Below are 13,392 nucleotides of genomic sequence, written 5' to 3' on the forward strand. Positions count from 1 at the left end.
ATTTTTATGAAGGATTCTATCTATCTATATCATTAACTTTTGTGGAGTATATTATCTATGTGATAAATTACTCTATTAGGGCTCGTTTGGAATGCCGTATTAGGTCGTACTGTATTGTATTGTATTATATTGAATTGTATTTTATGCAATATTTTTATGTAAAACTATAAGTGGTATTAACTTTTATGGACACCTAAATATATAATATTTTAGTATAAATTAAAGTTTAACATAATATTATATAAAAATATGATATATAATCTAATTCAATATAATACAATACAATACAATACGACTTAATACGGCGTTCCAAACGAGCCCTTAATTTTTTCTTTTTACTTCTTGATGATAATTAATTAATTAAGAAAGATTTTTATGATAATTATATAATTTTAAATTTAATAATAACTAACAAAACAATAATATAATTTAATTAAAAATTAATTAAAAGAGACAAAAAAAAAAACAAATAGTTAATATCTATTCAAAATATCTATAACAATTATTTTTTTAAAAAAAAAATCTATAATAATTTATATATTTTTTAAATTAATTATTAATTAATCAATAATTAAAAATAACTTGTACTAACATTTTCTTGACATGTTAAACTTAATAAATCAAATAAGAGTAAATATATTTTGAAACTTTAGGATGGAGTTACTATGCGAATATATAATTATTAAGTAAAATTTTTGGATAATTGCAATTTTTAAAAATAATTTTCTTTTTAATATTGATATACTTAAATTTTAAAGTTTTAATTGTTTTTATTTGGCTGACAATTTTATAACTAATTGTATTATCTTTTTATTCATTAAATACTAGAAACTCATTTGTATAAAAATGAGTTTAATGTCTCTTATAAAAGTTATATTAAGGTATATTCACGCCTAATAAAAAAAGTATTAAGTTTGAAAATTAATTAATATATTTTTGTTCATCAATTATCAATAAATATATTTTATAATTTTTTTTAATTTATTTTGAAGTAAAATCACTTTTATAAACCAGCAAATACAGGTACCAACTAAGGAAGCATCTCAGTTGGGACATCCCCCAAACTGAAACTACGACCAGGATGTAAAATGGAAACTCTAACAAGACTATGAGCTACCATATTAGCTGATCATTTAGTGAAACAAACAGAGACATTTTTCAACTCATTAAGAATACACTTACAATCATGTATAACAATACCAAATAAAGAGATCATTTTGACATGCTGCGAAGTGCTTGTACCACCGTAAGACAATCAGTCTCAACATAAACCTGCTGCCACTTTTTCCTCTTTAACCAACTTAGCACTTCCCAAATTCCCATTGCTTTCGCAAGAGCAGGTTTAGAGGCTGTTGGAATATGTTTTACCAGGATCTAGATTTACTACCATGTATGTTATTTAATATCCTAAATACGAATATCTAAAACAATGTAAATAAACACATATAAAGTTTAGGAAACCTTACATTGGGTGTAGCGGAATATTAATGGCTCCTTCTGCTTAGATCTTTAACCCTTGTATCTTGTTTGTAGCAGAGTATCACCAAGATCTGAGCTCGAATGTCCTTCTCTTGATTCTGGATTCTTCACAGCCTTACACACTATGATTGAGATACCACTTGATGTGTGTGGGCACTCACTTTATCACTCAAGGTATGAAAATATGAAGAGAAGAAGAAGGTGGATGGTTCGAAAATAGAAGGAAGAATAGATGGCTCAACTTTTTCTGAAGGCAAGAAATTTCATCATATTTTAAGTGTGAGTCATCACTATCTATTTATAGGCAACCACCTAGGTTTAGGTTAGAATTTATTAAGCATTAAAATAATAGAAAAATTAAGTAGAAAATACCACTTAAGTGGCCGGCCATAGTGATGGGCCCCACTTGGGAATTTTTCCACTTTTGACAATATTTCCTTTATTTTCTCAAAAATACAATTTTTCTAATTCTTACCATTTAAATGTCAAAACCAATTATTTAATAATTAAAATTAATTATCAAATAAAATTGTCATTTAATATATTTATTAATTAGACATAATAAAGTCTTTCAATCAATCAATCAATCAATATATATATAAAGGAAGGTTTTAAGGAGTTGGTGTGGCATGCATAACCTTCTTACTTTTTCTAATACTTATTTTTCCATTTTTCTAATTTCTTTTAAAAAAAAAATTAGTATGTAACTAATAATTAATACTATTAATACTTACTAATTAAAAGAAATCAAATCAAAGTTTTATAGTATTCTAAATTAATAATCATGTATACTAAATTAAAAGATATCATTAAAAAAAATTAAACTAAAGACTTATAGTATTATAAAAATAATTACTTACCACCTACATAATAGTTTATATATTTATATAATTGTGTTGTTATAATAGATGACATGACATTTTCTATAACCTTTCCTTCCACTTTTCTACTCTCTCAATTTTTTTTACATTTTTAAATTTTTGTTAATTTTTAGTATTATTTAATTAAAGAAATTTAGTGACTTTTCATTCATGAAAAAAATTTGTTTTCAAAAAAAAACAAAAAAAAAAAAAAAAAAAACTCCCATTGAAAAATATATTTCTTGACCTCTTTCATTTCACATGGCTATATGTATGGGTAGTTTTTCCTAATCTCTCTATTCTCTTTTTCTCTCATTTAATTGATCTTTTACAATTGTTAGTAATAATAATAAAAAAATATTAACATTTTTTAAGCAAAACATAATATGTATTGATAACAATAAAAATATGTACACATTTATTCATTATAATGAATAATTTTTAGCAAAAATTTATAACCAAAAAACTATTTGTATTCTTTGTGTAACTCTTACAATTATTAACTATTAAAACAATTTTTATTCTTCCATTAAAAAAAATTATTTGTATTCTTTACATAACTCTTATATATATAGTGTGACATACCTAAGTTTTGTGTCCATTCATAGTTTTAAAGTTTTTATTATATTTCTTTTTCTTCTAATTTTTGGTGTTCTATTTTTATATATTTACTTGGCACTAACAATTACTCATTTTTGAAGATTTTTTTGTTATTTTTTCTAATTTTTTATGTTCTATATTTTTCAGATCGACAATGGCTATTCAATGGCATGTGCTCCAATTGTTATTTTGTTTCAAAGTTATAAGGTAACTTTTTCCTTGCTTTGAATTTTTTTTGCTAAAACTATCTTTATATTGCATATGTATTTAGATTCAATTTGATTTCATTATGTTTCGTCTTTATATTTTATTTCCATCATATATTTCACTTTTTGTACTAATCTTTTTTTTCTTCTCTATTCCACTCTCTCTTATAAGCTTGATTATCACAAGTTTATATCATCTATTTTGATCATGACAATGATCTCAATAATTTTAACTTAATCTTTTAATTAGGTACATACATATACACACACATACACATACAGTATACATAGCACATATATATATTATGTTTTATAATTTTATACAGTTTTAGTGAATATTTCTTATGTGTTCATCTTGACTATTTTTTATGTGAGCTCGACTCTATAACATGCCTCTTTTGTGTTGTTATTTGTAACTCTATTTATATACATATTCTATTATTATTGATAGTCTTCAGGAGAGTCTCAAACATGTAGGGGTGACATTCTCAAAATCCTTCAAAGCTATATATTTATTTTAGGAAAATTTACATTCCAGTACTTTAATTTCATTCTTTTTACAAAAATATGGTGCTGTCATTTTTATATCAAAGTGTACCGTTTTGGGTACCGTTATCAAATTAATTCACTTTTTTAAAATTTTTTTTTAAAAAAAAACTGAATGGGACGTGTGTGATGTGTGATGACGTCATCACATCACGTCCTTCACGTCTTCCATTTTTTGCAGACTTCAACTGTTCACGCGCCTCTTTTTTTACATTTGTAATTCAAATTATGGACGGTTTTAAAGGTTTATAATCATTATTTTCTTTTATTTTTATATTATATTTTACCATTTTTATGGTTTTTTAAGTGTTTGTATAAATAGGTAAAGTTTGTTTATAAATATACATTTTGAGTTTTAGTTGCTCTGTTTTCCTTTTGTGCACAATATATGGGTTAGGGTTTCATCTTCTTGGGGTGATTTATTTTCGTGTTAGTAAGAGTGTTTGAGTGCATCATTTTCGTTTATTGCCTTGTTCTTATCATTTGTAAACCTAAAAAATGGTTAAAACTCGTTCTTCAATTTCTCCTTCGCATTTTGTAAAGATAGCTGCTGATAAGAAGAAAATGGAAAATGTTTCTGATGATGGAGATCGTGATGATTCTGATCGTTCCGGTGGATCTGGTGGATCATCTGATGGTAGCCGTGGCTCGGCATTGCAAACAAAGAGAAAAAGAGTTGTTGAGAAAGTGAAGAAGGAAGATGTTCGAAATGTGAAAAAGATGAAGCAAGTTGCTGAAGATTTGCCTGAGGATTATGATAGTGAAGACTTGGAGGTTGAAGTTCGTAATGATTTGAAGGTATTTTTATGATTTTTAATTTTTTATTTGGTTGTATTTGGTTTACGATTTTTAGGGATTTAATTTATTTTTAGATTTTATAGTTTATTGTTATATATTTTGAAATGTTTTTGATGTTTGTTTGTAATATTTTTTTGGTTTATATGGTAGTCGGTTTTTATTTGTCTTTTTTTGGTTGTTGTTCATGTTTTGTTATTTTCATGATATTGTAATCTATTTTGTTGATTATAGGTTTGATTATTTGTTTTTAGGTTACTGTTTATGTATTTTTTTAGTTTATTTGTTAATTTTTTTCGATTTTGTTTATTTAGGTTATGTTTAAGTTTATTGTGTTTATTTTTGTATGTTTATGGTTTATTTTTGTGTTTTAGGTTTTTTATGGGTATTTTTCTTGTTTACTATGGAAAGTTTTGGTTTACAAATATGTTTTCTGTTTTGTTTATTATAGGTTTTGATTATTTGTTTTTAGGTTACTGTTATTGGTTTTTTAGTTTATTTGTTAATTTTTTTTCGATTTTGTTTATTTAGGTTATGTTTAAGTTTATTGTGTTTATTTTTGTATGTTTATGATTTATTATAGTGTTTTAGGTATTGATGTGTATTTTTTCTTGTTTACAGTGGAAAGTTTTGGTTTACAAATTTAAATGATTATTGTATACTGTGAAGTTGTTTCTTGACGTTTATTTTTAGTTTAATGTGTGGATTTCGTTGTATATCATTTTGTTTTTACAGGAATGGGATTTATATTTCAAGCCTGGTGAAAAGATTCAGGGAAAAGTGATGTTATTCCCTAATCAAGATAACATTGTTGTCAAAAATATTAATTCCAAGTTGACTAAAGATCAACGTAAGTTGTTTCGTGATACTTGTTTTGGTTATTTTTTAGATAGCCATCCTGTTGGTTTTCAGTCTCAACTAGTTCATAATGCCTTACATAGGGAGGTATATCAGAAAAATGAAAAAGAAATGTGGTTTAAGTTTGGTGATGAGAATTTCAGATTCAGTTTAGCTGAGTTTGCTGTTGTTTCTGGTTTACTGTGTGTTGGTGATGCCGATTTGAGTAAGTATACACAAAGAGAAAATGCTTTTGTTGATCGATATTTTTGTGATCAGACAGTGACTGTAAGTGCTGTTGAGCATAGGTTTATGTATAGTGATTTCAAGTCAGATGAGTATGCTGTGAAGATGGTTGTTTTGTACCTTGTTACTAATTGTTTGATTAGTAGCGTTTACTCAAAAAAAGTTCCTGTTGAGATTTTGAACATAATTGGGGTTGATGAGTATGGTAGTTTCCCATGGGGTATACCAGTGTTTGAATTAACTTTGCACAATTTAAAGATTGGTCTGAGGGGTGTTATGAAGGGAAAAGGTGTTTCTAAGCCTCTTGCTAAGGTTAAAAGGAAACATTTGGAAAAGGGTCCTCGATCTTATAAACTTCCTGGTTTACCTTTTGCATTCTTGGTTTGGTTGTATGAAACCATTCCTTTGTGCTTGAAGGCTCGGTTTTGTTCCTATGATTCTGGTAAACCATATAGGTTTTGTAGATGGAAGAGTATTGGAAATCCAAATTCAAGTGAAGTTGAGAAGAAAGTTCTATCTTCAAATAAGGTATTTTATATACTTTGTAAATTGTTTATTTATTGTTTTTATTATATTTTGTAAACTAATTATTTTTTTGTTTTGCTAGCTAAAAGGAAAACATATTGTGCCTACTGAAAATGAAAGGAATGGTTTATTGGTCCTTACTGGAATGGAGTTTATTGGCCGAGAACAGTCAGATGATGACTTTGATGATGTTCCATTGTCAAAGTTTAATGTTGATAAAGTTGGATCTTCTGGTGTACAGAAGGAGTTTACTGGTGGTTTTGACGTCGATGGTGTGAAGCGTAAGATGAAGGATTTTATTTCTAGGCAAAAGAAGACTGATGAGTCTATTGAAGTATTGGATAAGGTGTTGGAGGGTAGATTCAAGGAGTTGCAGTTAAGTCTTCAGTCGTATATTGACTCAAAGATCAGTGAAGGCTTGGTTTTTTTTATGGAATTGAAGTTTAATGAGTTGAAGGAAGCTATTGAAAATGCAAAAATTTCTAAAGATGGAAATGATAGTCCTGATGAGAGCGATGGCAAGGTTGGTTTTTGAATTATGTTTTTTCATATGTTGTTTTGATTTTTTTTTCATGTGTTGTTTTTTTTTTTTTTTTTTTTTTTTTGCAAGAATGATGATTTAAATGATGTTGAAGTTTTTGATGTGAAAAATCAAGATGCAATTGAAACTGTTGGACTCGATGAGAATATTCAATATACTCAGGTTATTTTTGTTTTGTAAACTAGTATATTGTTTATTGTTTATTGTTTATGTTTGAATATTTTTTGTTTATTTTATTAATATTTTATTGTTTAATGGGTTTATTATTATTTTTTTGTAGGTTTTTAATGATGATGCTCCTTCATTTGATATTATGAGTTTTATTTCTAGTAAACCTAATTGGTTTACTGAAGAAAAAAAGAATACTGATAAATTAAATGATGAAGAACAAATTGTTGATGATCATGGCCTTTTTAAGGATGATGTTAAAAAATCTAAGGAGGATGAAGATGATGGTGGAGATGACCAGGCAAGTTTATTTATTTTTAGGTTTTTCATTATTTAGATGATTTGTTACTTTATTGTTTTTTGTCTCTGTCAAATGTTCTTTATTTTTGTTTTGTATATTTACAGGGTTTGGGGGGGTGGTGATGCTGTTAAAGCTATTGGTTCAGATGGGACAAATAAAGACAATGTTGAGGGAAAGAATATTGAAGAAGCAAAAGATGTTGCAGATGGGAGTAATAAAGATAATGTTGAGGGTAGAGCAGTTGATGTAGATGCAAGTGTAAATGATGTTGAAGGTGTTGCTAGTAAGGGAAAGTTGTTTGATAGTCAAGGAACTGAGGATAGTATCACTGTGTCTGCTTTGGAGATTATAAATAAAAAAAAATTGATGCTTATGAGGGAAGCATTAAAAAGGTTTGTCATTTTTTTGTTTGTTGTATACTTTTTTTATTTAGTTTATTTTGTATTTTGAATCATTTTGTCATGTTTAATTATTTTTATTTTTTGTTTTAGGATAAGTCTTTAAATAAATAAGAGCCAACAAATGCTGATGTTTTATCTACCTATGGGTTGGACAAGGTTTGTTTACTTTTTTTTTGTTATTCTTGTTTATGTTTGAGTATTGATTTTGGTTTACTACGTTTAAATATATTTAGTTTTTTTTTTTTCTTGCATGATATTTAAGACTGATGTTGTTGGTGTTGAGAAGAAACATGGTTCTCAAGAAAGTTTTTTTGTATCTACCATGGAGGTTGTTAATGATCATTTGGTTTCCTATGAAGACGGTTTGGAAAAGGTTTCTTTTTATTTTATTTATGTTATTTGGTAGTTTATTTTTTTTTCTTTTCACTTCCTCATTTTATTTGTTTGCAATTGTTTTGAATGCTAGGGAAAATCTATAAAATTGGAGGAAGCAACTACTACAGTTGGAAATAGAGAGAGGAAACCTAGTTCTGTATACAACAGTCCGTATACCACAGAATTTGGTTCAGGTAGTATTGGTAAACCAAAAGGTGGACGTCCTGGATCATGTGCTTTTGGCTTTGGCTTTTTCAATGTAATTGATGATGTGCAATCTAAATCTTTTGATCAGTGGTTTAAGATTGGGTTTAATGATAAAAACAAAGTGAAGAAGTTTAAAGAATGTCATAGGAAGCTTAAGGTTTCATTGGATTTTGTGGTTTGTCAAATCGACGATAAGATGTGGTTCTATGATTTGCTTACTGTTGGGAAGAACTTGTCATGCTCGGTTAGTGTGTTATTATATATATATATTTTGTTTATTGTATACTTTTTCTGTGTATTTGTTTATAACTTTGGATTGTTTTATGTTTATTGCAGCATATTGATGTTTGTTTCTACTATTTGAGAAAGAAGTTAAAGTATGACCAGTCTGTGAAAATTTATGGTAACACTACTGATTGCTTCTTTGCTTCTCAAATTTTCGAATTATATAATGAGTTTGTTGCAAGTGGTGAAAATGTTGATTCGATTAAGAAGGATTCTAAGGCAGCTGCATACATAGCGGGGTTTTATATGTTATGCAGTAAACCCTGGGCTGAGCTTGATTTCGTTCTAATGCTTGTTAACGTGATTGTTCTTGCTCAGTGGATATTGTGTATTCTTGACATTAAGATGAGATGCTTAAAAGTGTTAAATTCTATGAGGTTTGGGAGGTACAAGAACAACTCAGAGAGTTTTGTTCGTGCATTTGCTGTAATAATTCTTATCTTGTTGTCACATGTTAATTTCTATGAGGGGAGAAAAGATATTGACAGGAGTAGTAAGCACTGGCAAGGTAAAAAAGATACTGATGCGTTTGATATTGTTGTGGTTGATAATTTGCCACAACAAGAGGATAGGTAACTATCTTTGTTTTTTTTTTATAATTATGATTCTATGTTATTGTTTTTTTTTTTGTTATCTGACAATTGTTATGGGTTTTTTTTTTGTGATGTAGTGATTGTGGTATTTTTATCATAAAGTATGCTCATTTCTTTATGCATGGATTGATTGATAAGATTCCTAAGAAGTTGGACATTGCATTCACTCGTAAGAAGTTGTGTGTTGATCTGTTTGTTCATGCAAAGAAGAAGGAGTTGGGTGGGTACGAGTCTACTTCGGAGAAGCCAGGAAGGATGCCATAGATTTCTGTAATAGAACAACATGTTGGATTATTAGTTTACATTTTTTTGAACTTTATGTGTATTTTTATGTCATGTTGTTTTGTTTTTAGGTTTATGTTTGTGTTTGTTTAAGTAACTATTTGGAACAGTAATATCTTAGGAGACTCTTGCCTATTTTAATTTTGAAGTAACCTTTTGGTTTACTGGCACAGTATGTTTGCAGTTTTTTATGTTGTGTATTTTTGTGAGACAATATGTTAATCTTTTGGATTTAGAAATTAGTTTTAGTGTTCTGGCTTTTTTTTATGTGATATTTGTTTAATTTTGTTTGATCTTATAAACCAATGACATTTATGTATACCATTATAAGTGGTATAAACCAATGTGATGGTTTATTAACCATTAAAATTGTTGTAAATTAACTACAGTTAGTAACTGTACATATATTTGGTAACTTGTTATTTATAACATATTATTTCATATAGAGATGGCAAAAAAAACTTACTTGAATCTAAGCGAATTGTAATCATTTTATTAAAAGTTGGTATTAATACATTGAAAAGCTTTATCAACTAACAATTATCATTGTAAACTGTTTTTGTATACTGTCTATTTAGTAACCATGTTTGATGTTTACATCAACATTTATTTATTTTACCTCAAGATCTTATGATCTTTTTCTTTTTCTTGGTGGTTTTAGTAATGGGTCATTTTTACATGATCTTTTGTTGTGTCCTTTTTGGCGACATTGACCGCATACCACTTGTGCTTTTGCTTCAAGTCCATTTTTGTATCGTTGTTTCTTTGGTCTTCCGGCAGCTCTGTTATGTTTAGGTGGGAGGACTACAATATTTTTTATTAAATCTGGTATATTCCATGATGTTGCCTCACCTAATGTGAGTATACTGTCTTCATATATTTCCATGAAAGCTTATTTCGTGTAGTAGTATGAGCAATATTTGTAGCAAGACAGGTTCCTTTTGCTTAGTACAGTCATTGCATGAGAGCAAGGCATTTCATCATATTCAAATCGCTGGCAGCTGCATGTTTTGTTCTCCAAGTTTACTATGTGAGATCTGCTGTTGTCGTGTACTTGGTATACCAGAAGATTTGATGTTTCAACTTGTATTAATCAAGTAAACCATTATTAAGTTTACAACAGAGTAAATATGTTTGTAAGCAATTTTTATTTTTCTGTATATATAATTACCTTATACTTTAAACTCGTATCTCTTTGTTTCTTTAATGTTTTTTCAGGTATTTTTGCCAGTGTTGTTGTAGTTTTTTGGGCACTATTCTTGTTTTCCCAATACCATCTTTGCACCAATGAATGTAGGCATTCTAGTAGAGTTGCGATGGGTAGGTCTCTTACTGCTTTCAAGGCTGCATTGACTGATTCAGCAATGTTTGATGTCATTGTTTTGTATCTCCTGTTCATGCCATATAGTCTTGTCCACTTTTCGACACCAATTTCATTCACCAAGTAATCTTATTCTTACATCTATATTGTCCAAGTCTTGCATGCTCTTTTCAAAATCTTCTATGTTGTAAGCTTTAGATGCACATTAAATGCAATCTTGAGCTCATCACCTCCTTTTTTGAATTTCATTTTTATATTCTTCATCAAATGGTAACAACATACCCCATGCATTATATCCGGAAAGGTCTCTTTTACTGCTTTTAGTATACTTTCATGTCTATCTGATACGATGCATTGACCTTCTCTTTCGCCATAAGTTTCCTTTATTTTGTGAAGAAACCATTCCCAAGAGCTGTCATTTTCGGAATCTACTACTGCAAATGCAAGTGGGAATATATGTCTATTTGCATTTTGTGCACTTGCTATCAACAAAGTGCCTCCATGTTGGTTTGTTAAAAAGGTTCCATCCGTGACTATTATTGGTGTACAGTGTTGCCAACCTTTTATTGAAGCACCTACTGCAAAGTATAGATATTTGAATTTGTTATCTTCATCTGTTACTAGGTCTGTAATTGTTCCTGTTTCAAAAGTAACCAATTAGTTTATTGTATAAATACCTATGTAGCATATTATTACTTTATGTTGACGAAGTATTTTATTACCTAGGTTTGATATTTGCATCATGTATAAAATTGATGGTATCTCACTGTATGATTCTTGTGGGCAGCGACGAGCATCCACAATTGCCTTTTCTCTAGCTCTCCATGCTTTTTGGTAAGATATAGAGACACTGTAATCATCTGCCATGTCATCCACAATTTTTGTTAGAGTGTAATCTCTTTTTGGGTTTACAAACTTGTTTTTATAACCTTTCCAACCAGGTTGCTTGTAGCTTGAGGATGGTCTCCAGAAGTAATGTCCAATGAACATGTATGAGTATGCTCTATTTTTCTTATGATAAACATGTCAGTCTTTCCATGTTTTGATGCTAAGAATGTCCAGTTGCAGTTATCATCAATACAGACTAGTTTATAGTCTAGTTTTGATGATCTTTTTACCTTGAAAGGTTGATTGTATCTTATTGAGTGAAGGCTTACTGCTTGTTGGAGGGTTTCCTTGTTTGCAAAAACTTGGCCAATGTGTATTTCAGCAACTTGAGGATTTGAAATTATTTGATTTGCTTCGGAGCTTTCTTCCATCGATTTTTGAGTTTGTTCAATCACATAATCTGCCATCTTTGTTGCATATTCTGTTCTTATTGGTAGCAGTTGCCTTGTTTGTAAACTAGTTTCCCCATTGTAGGTATAGTATACTCTATCATTGTGTTCATTGTCGGTTGTGGATGTTGAGATGTTAACGCAGATAGGATATTTGGTCTCATCATCATTTTTCCTTCGTATTTGTTCATAAAACTTGCATCCACTATCATCTTTGATTCTTATTGGTGGTATGCCTTCCGTTACTTGAAATTGAAGATCAATCGTATATTTGTTTCTGTCCAAATTCAAAGCTTCGTATACTATGTGAGAAAGCTCATAATGTGAACAATCTGTTGGAATTAGTATACCTTCGACTTCATAATCAACGTTTGTTGTTCTGTCAACCCAAGTTCCATTGTAAAAAAGAATCACTGTTCTAACATCCATATTCCTGCGTGATTTGTTTAGTTTAATCATGTTAAGTATTGTATATAGTAAACATTATGTATATACAAAAATAATAAACATGTGATATGAATAGGTGTTATGTTCATAAACTAAATTTTATATTTATTATAGTAAGGTCTATATGCAGTTTTACGAATTAGATGACTATATTTTGAACTATAATATTGGAGCGATTACAATTACAAAGGTTTATAGTGTACTGTATTTTTTAAAGTACTTAGTATTGATTAGTTTACTATCAGTTATGATTACAATTGGTAAACTATCTGATTAGTACTGATTAATTGTCAAATAATCATGTTTAACAAAATTAACAAACATGATGCATTTTTAGGTGTTTTCAAGAATTGGAAGGTGTAATGTGTTATAAGGAGTAGTATGTATCGTAATGTATAATAGGTACCTTATTCAGATTTAGTTTTCGATGTTGTAGTTGACGTACTTCTTCCTCTTCCTCGAAGCAACGATCTCTAGTTTTCGTTTTTGTTTGTTGTGATCAGCTCATAGGTTTATTGATCGATTGAATTGTAGGTCGAATTAGAGAGATGATGATTTGCTTGTTGTATACAGCAACAGGTTTGAGAGATATGACGATCGATTCTCTAATTTTTCAGATTCGTCGAGGTCTCTGTTTCCGTCAATGGTGTTTTTTCGTTCAAGTTTGGTTTGGTTTCTGTTTTTCGATTTCGTGTATTATTCATATGGTATTTATAGCTTTCTGTTTTAATCAGTAGAACCACGCGCAGAGATGGCCGAAAAATATAGAATTGTGGGCGCGTCTCCTTCATCGCCGGTGGTTCCAAAATTATTGAAGCTAATGACGGTATGCTTGATGACGTGTCACGGCATACCGATGGATTGTTTTTATATAATGTTTTTTTTTGTAATATTAATGTATATAATGTATATATATAAAAATTTCCCTTTATTTTATTTATGTATTTTCTTCTTTTTCTCTAATTTTAATATTATTATTATATAATCATTTCTAACCATTAATATCAATCTATAATCAAATAAAAACTCGCTCTTTAAAGTTAATTTTCTGTGTATAAGTTTTTCGTTTTCTTTCTTTATTGTTTTTTCAAATTATCACA

At 28.9% G+C, this 13,392-nt stretch overlaps 3 protein-coding genes across 3 annotated transcripts; 2 read left to right on the top strand and 1 right to left on the bottom strand.

Moving 5' to 3' along the window:
- The first annotated feature begins 2,549 nt into the window (after positions 1 to 2,549).
- Positions 2,550 to 6,152, top strand: LOC133036659 (uncharacterized). The gene is made up of 2 exons (XM_061113275.1): positions 2,550 to 4,489; positions 5,222 to 6,152. Exons 1-2 carry the CDS (start codon positions 4,190 to 4,192, stop codon positions 6,149 to 6,151), a joined length of 1,230 nt encoding a protein of 409 aa, XP_060969258.1. The 5' UTR covers positions 2,550 to 4,189; the 3' UTR covers position 6,152.
- Positions 6,153 to 6,239: 87 nt separating this feature from the next.
- LOC133036788 (uncharacterized) lies at positions 6,240 to 9,229 on the top strand. The gene is made up of 8 exons (XM_061113525.1): positions 6,240 to 6,617; positions 6,705 to 6,797; positions 6,916 to 7,124; positions 7,209 to 7,434; positions 7,768 to 7,878; positions 7,972 to 8,331; positions 8,424 to 8,944; positions 9,043 to 9,229. Exons 1-8 carry the CDS (start codon positions 6,240 to 6,242, stop codon positions 9,227 to 9,229), a joined length of 2,085 nt encoding a protein of 694 aa, XP_060969508.1.
- A 1,519-nt stretch (positions 9,230 to 10,748) lies between these two features.
- LOC115713216 (uncharacterized) lies at positions 10,749 to 12,274 on the bottom strand. Its single transcript, XM_061113526.1, has 3 exons — positions 11,485 to 12,274; positions 11,291 to 11,428; positions 10,749 to 11,206 (listed from the first exon to the last, which is right to left on the bottom strand). Exons 1-3 carry the CDS (start codon positions 12,272 to 12,274, stop codon positions 10,749 to 10,751), a joined length of 1,386 nt encoding a protein of 461 aa, XP_060969509.1.
- Between the last annotated feature and the right edge of the window lie 1,118 nt (positions 12,275 to 13,392).

Source organism: Cannabis sativa, chromosome 4 (genome assembly GCF_029168945.1).
Source record: "Cannabis sativa cultivar Pink pepper isolate KNU-18-1 chromosome 4, ASM2916894v1, whole genome shotgun sequence".
NCBI lineage: Eukaryota > Viridiplantae > Streptophyta > Magnoliopsida > Rosales > Cannabaceae > Cannabis > Cannabis sativa.

Excerpts from the sequence above, each read along its gene's own strand:
- LOC133036659 (XM_061113275.1), top strand. The coding sequence starts at position 4,190 with ATGGTTAAAACTCGTTCTTCAATTTCTCCTTCGCATTTTGTAAAGATA. Across the intron at positions 4,490-5,221 it reads AAGTTCGTAATGATTTGAAG|GAATGGGATTTATATTTCAA; the intron begins GTATTTTTATGA and ends TTGTTTTTACAG.
- LOC133036788 (XM_061113525.1), top strand. The coding sequence starts at position 6,240 with ATGGAGTTTATTGGCCGAGAACAGTCAGATGATGACTTTGATGATGTT. Across the intron at positions 7,125-7,208 it reads GCAAGTTTATTTATTTTTAG|GGTTTGGGGGGGTGGTGATG; the intron begins GTTTTTCATTAT and ends GTATATTTACAG. Across the intron at positions 7,435-7,767 it reads GAACTGAGGATAGTATCACT|ACTGATGTTGTTGGTGTTGA; the intron begins GTGTCTGCTTTG and ends ATGATATTTAAG.
- LOC115713216 (XM_061113526.1), bottom strand. The coding sequence starts at position 12,274 with ATGGATGTTAGAACAGTGATTCTTTTTTACAATGGAACTTGGGTTGAC. Across the intron at positions 11,429-11,484 it reads TGGAAAGGTTATAAAAACAA|ATGATTACAGTGTCTCTATA; the intron begins GTTTGTAAACCC and ends ATGACATGGCAG. Across the intron at positions 11,207-11,290 it reads GATGCAAATATCAAACCTAG|GAACAATTACAGACCTAGTA; the intron begins GTAATAAAATAC and ends CTTTTGAAACAG.